Source organism: Eriocheir sinensis, chromosome 62 (genome assembly GCF_024679095.1).
Source record: "Eriocheir sinensis breed Jianghai 21 chromosome 62, ASM2467909v1, whole genome shotgun sequence".
NCBI classification, from domain to species: domain Eukaryota; kingdom Metazoa; phylum Arthropoda; class Malacostraca; order Decapoda; family Varunidae; genus Eriocheir; species Eriocheir sinensis.
This window is the reverse complement of record NC_066570.1, coordinates 3,015,873-3,019,886: the sequence shown is the minus strand read 5'-3', so window position 1 is coordinate 3,019,886 and position 4,014 is coordinate 3,015,873. Positions and strand designations below refer to the sequence as shown.

At 49.9% G+C, this 4,014-nt stretch overlaps 1 protein-coding gene across 1 annotated transcript; it reads right to left on the bottom strand.

The window, feature by feature from the left end:
* Positions 1-1,284: 1,284 nt before the first annotated feature.
* On the bottom strand, positions 1,285-3,762 carry LOC126986518 (tachykinin-like peptides receptor 99D). The gene has a single exon (XM_050842789.1). It carries the CDS (start codon positions 2,003-2,005, stop codon positions 1,493-1,495), a length of 513 nt encoding a protein of 170 aa, XP_050698746.1. The 5' UTR covers positions 2,006-3,762; the 3' UTR covers positions 1,285-1,492.
* Positions 3,763-4,014: the final 252 nt, after the last annotated feature.

Genomic DNA, 4,014 nt, shown 5'->3' with positions numbered 1-4,014 from the left:
ATGGATGAGTTGAGCAGTTGAACATTCTTTCTTTTCCTTTCATAGCAATAATTGATTCCTAAGTTTCTGCCGCTCGTCTCTTCTCATCACATACTAAATAGCGGCTTCACATCATGCTTATTTTTTGTTTTGTTTGTTTGTTTGAAGTGCCCCTGATCCACTTATATGTTCCCTGCGCGGCGGATGAAGTTGCAGAGGAACGTTCAGTGTTAGAATGATTCACTTCCAGCAGTAAAAAGAAGTAGTTGCCGTAAGAGTGAAGACTTCCATTATGGGGACGCCTGGCTGTGTTGAGAAAAAAATCAGGGATGCAAATTTCCTAAAAGAACATTATTCAAATTTTTAGGCGAAGCCACGGCGACGAATTGACTCTCGCTCAGGCTTGAAATGCTCGGCTGGTGCTCAAAAAATAGGTTTCTCTCTCTCTCTCTCTCTCTCTCTCTCTCTCTCTCTCTCTCTCTCTCTCTCACCATTGTCTATCGTAATACATTTTTTTAGTTGAGGAACATTTTTGCAGAGAATTTTTTTATGGTGTCAGCTGCACTCCTTTACCGGCGCAATTTACATTTTTTAACATCGATATAAAAGTCGCTGTTTTCGTCGTTTTTTTATCGCTGAATATTTGCGAGGAAGCGGTTATTCTATTTTCTCGTCTACTCGTTTAGGTTATCTGTGTTACGTTCGCCGAGTCTCCCTCTCTCTCTCTCTCTCTCTCCCTCTCTGCTCAGTCTTGTCTTGTTCCTGTCTTGTTTCGGGTTTGGTCCCACACTTGCGCCTCACTACCAAACCGTTTATTTGTGCAAGGAACTTTACTTATAATTTAGTAATTTAGTATTTTCTCATTCTCTTTTTTCTTTCTCTCTTTTTTTCCTTTCCTTTCTTTCCTTCCTTTTTTTATATTTCTGCTTTCCTGATCCTTCTTCTCTTTCCCTCCTGTCTTCCACCTTTTCACCTTTTCCGTCTCTTTATCTCTTCTTCACACACACACACACACACACACACACACACACACACACACACACACACATAGATAGATATATGTACACGTCTGTATTATTCATGAGAGTACGTTTGTGTTGGCGGAGAATCCATGACTTCCTGGTTCCCATTTTTCCTTTTTTTTATTGTTTTACGTTCGAGATGTTTTCCGGAACGTTACAATTTTTATCTCTTTTTTATGCCCTTTTGCTTACCCGTCTGTGTACCTTTACTTTTTTATCTGTTTTATGCATGTATTGACGCATATGTATGTATATATTGATGTACGTACCTATATATGCTCGTCTGTGTGTATATATGTATGTATGTATGTATGTATTAGTATATGTAAATGTATGAACGCACGTATACGCATATACTGAAGATAGCTCGTAACTTTCGCCTCTTTGCTCCTATTCATCCTGCCCGGTGAGTGCCGCTGGTGAGTGGAAGGAAAGACGGAGGGCAGAGATGAAGAGCCTGAAGGAGAGAGGCAGCGAGACGCGTGTGTTACCTACCTGTCGAAGGAGATGGCCATGAGGGTGAAGACGGAGGCGCAGATGGACAGGATGGACACGAACTGGCTGATCTTGCAGTACACGAAGCCGAATCGCCAATTGAGGTTGAGCATGTAGGTGAAGTTGAAGATCACGTTGAGGGTGGAGACCATGGCGTCGGCCACCGAGAGGTTGACGAGGAAGATGTTGGTGACGGTGCGCATGCGTCTGTCCGCCAGCACTATCCAGATGACGATGGTGTTGCCGCCCGTGGCCACGATCACCATGCCCATGAACACCACGTACCAGATGAGCTCGTTCCACCACGGCAGGTTGTACTTGTTGCCCTCTTCGTCCAGCAACGGACACTCCACGCACGTGCTATTCGTCACGTTCGTCACGGGGCAAAAGGTCCGTGAACAGTTCACCGACACGTCCACGTCCACGTTCGTGACGTTCCACCATTCGGGTGCCGCCGTGATGTTCCCCGAGCCCTCAATGTCCATGATGGGCCCCGCCATGAGCTCCATGATGGCTCTCCACGGTAGGAAGAGAAGGACTGAGGAAGGAAGTCACTGGGTCACGCCACACGCTCAACAGTACGGTCGCCTCTTTGGTTGTTTTTGCCCTCAACCCGCGATGCGTTACTCCATGTTCCTTTCGGCGATCGGGTCAGTCAGTCAGTCAGTGTCTTTTCCGCTCACGCCCGAGAGTCTGTGTGGTGCGCGCGGAGCGTCGCGGCCGCCGTCATGAGGCGGAGAGTGTGTGCGGTGTGCATCATTTATCCCTGTGTCAAGCTGGGCCTCATCGCTCCCCGGACTCAAGCAGAGCGCCTCGTCTTCACTTCATGACAGACGGATCCAAAAGTTTAGCAGGTCAAGAGGGAGTCTCGTAAATTTAACTTTTTACAGAAATATTACACAAGTTTTGTTTTAATGACCGAGAAAATCCTGACCCACTCCTCAGCGCTACCGTGTCCCTCTGAGCGACGCAGCCTCACCCTCGCGGGGCTGACGAGCGACTGAGTTCAGACGAAGCACAGTGAGGCGCGACACTCGGCCTCAGCCTCAGCCTCGCCAACCCATCATCGTCCCGAGCATCAGCAGCCTCGCGGGCTGAGGCGTTCGTCCTGGGCACGAGGGGAGCGGAGGGACAGCCAGCTGGGGCGTCCTGGGGCGGCGGGCGCCTCGTCGCTCCCTCACTCCATTCCCATCATCGCGACGCGGCAGCTGTCAAACTTTTGGTCAAGTCTCGCGTGTCGCGGCCCTAAACTTTCCAGGAATAGTTTCGGGTGTTTGTTTTTACCTCTTGTGAGTGGTCGCGTTGGGCACCGTGCACACCAGTGTGTCGTGATGGCGTGGGGGTGGCGTGGCGCCTCAATGTGTGGCGCGCGGGTCCGGAGCAAGTGGCGGCGACGTGTACACGACCGTCCTCGGCCGCCAACTGAGGCAGGAGGGCAGGCGAGGCGGGGCGGAAGGAGGGTGGGGCGGGGGCGGGGCCGCTGTCCTCCCTCAGCTGACCCTCCTCCTACTCGAACGTGGGCGTGTGGGCGATCGGCGCCGCGCCCACACACACGGCTCGTTGCACACCCGGCGTCATGAATCCTGTTGCTTCTGGACTTAATTGCCGAACCATTGCTCTGATGACCGCGTGTGCTGCCTGGGAACCACAGACGTAATGCACCGGCGGGACAACACAAAGAGACGAGGCCTCCACTAAGCGCCGTGCTCCCCCTTCCTTAGCGCTCATCCGTCAGTCATGTTTCCTCTTAATCCCACACTATTAACACCGCGGGGGACACAAATCAAGTAAAGGCGACAAGCTCTCTGCTAAACTGCTGTTCCAGGGTGTTAGTGCCGACGCGCTCCCTCTCGCCTGATGTCAATCCCTTGGTTTTGTCCTTCTGATCCCAAGCACTCCTGAAGAGCTTTGAAGTTTATTGATTACGACGCTGACACACCAATCGTTCTCTCAGGAAGGCTTCGCGCTGACTCCTGGCCTTGGCGTAGCGTTTCATCATCTCGTCATCTGAACCTTTCCTTTCAGCCACACCCATGCATGACTTTAATCCATATCAAGTAATTGACACCCCTTTCGGCCACCTCTTCGGATTCTTTACAGGAGCAGCAAGTAGCGGGCTTTTTTTTATCATTGTTTCCTTTTTTGTGCCCTTGTGCTGTCTCCTTTGCTGTAAAAAAAAAATACTTGACAGACTATGCAGCGTTATACTTTCCGACCCCTTCTCGGCACTTTGGCTAAGATCAGAGTGTAGTAGTTTGCCACTTCTCGTTTTACTTTTAAACTTAAGCTCTGTGTCGTTTGTTAATGTATATTTGTTCTACTTCTGCTGTTTTTCCCGTCCCTCGTAGAGATTGTGATCGGCTGTTTTTCTTTCGTCTTTTCTGGAGCGGCAGCTGTACGCACTTCGTTCAGCTTATCGGCCACCATCTGTATATAACTATGTAAGACCGTGTGTGTGTGTGTGTGTGTGTGTAAATTTAGTGTAACAAAGGGTACGGAAACTAAAACACACACACAC

Excerpts from the sequence above, each read along its gene's own strand:
- LOC126986518 (XM_050842789.1), bottom strand. The coding sequence starts at position 2,005 with ATGGAGCTCATGGCGGGGCCCATCATGGACATTGAGGGCTCGGGGAAC.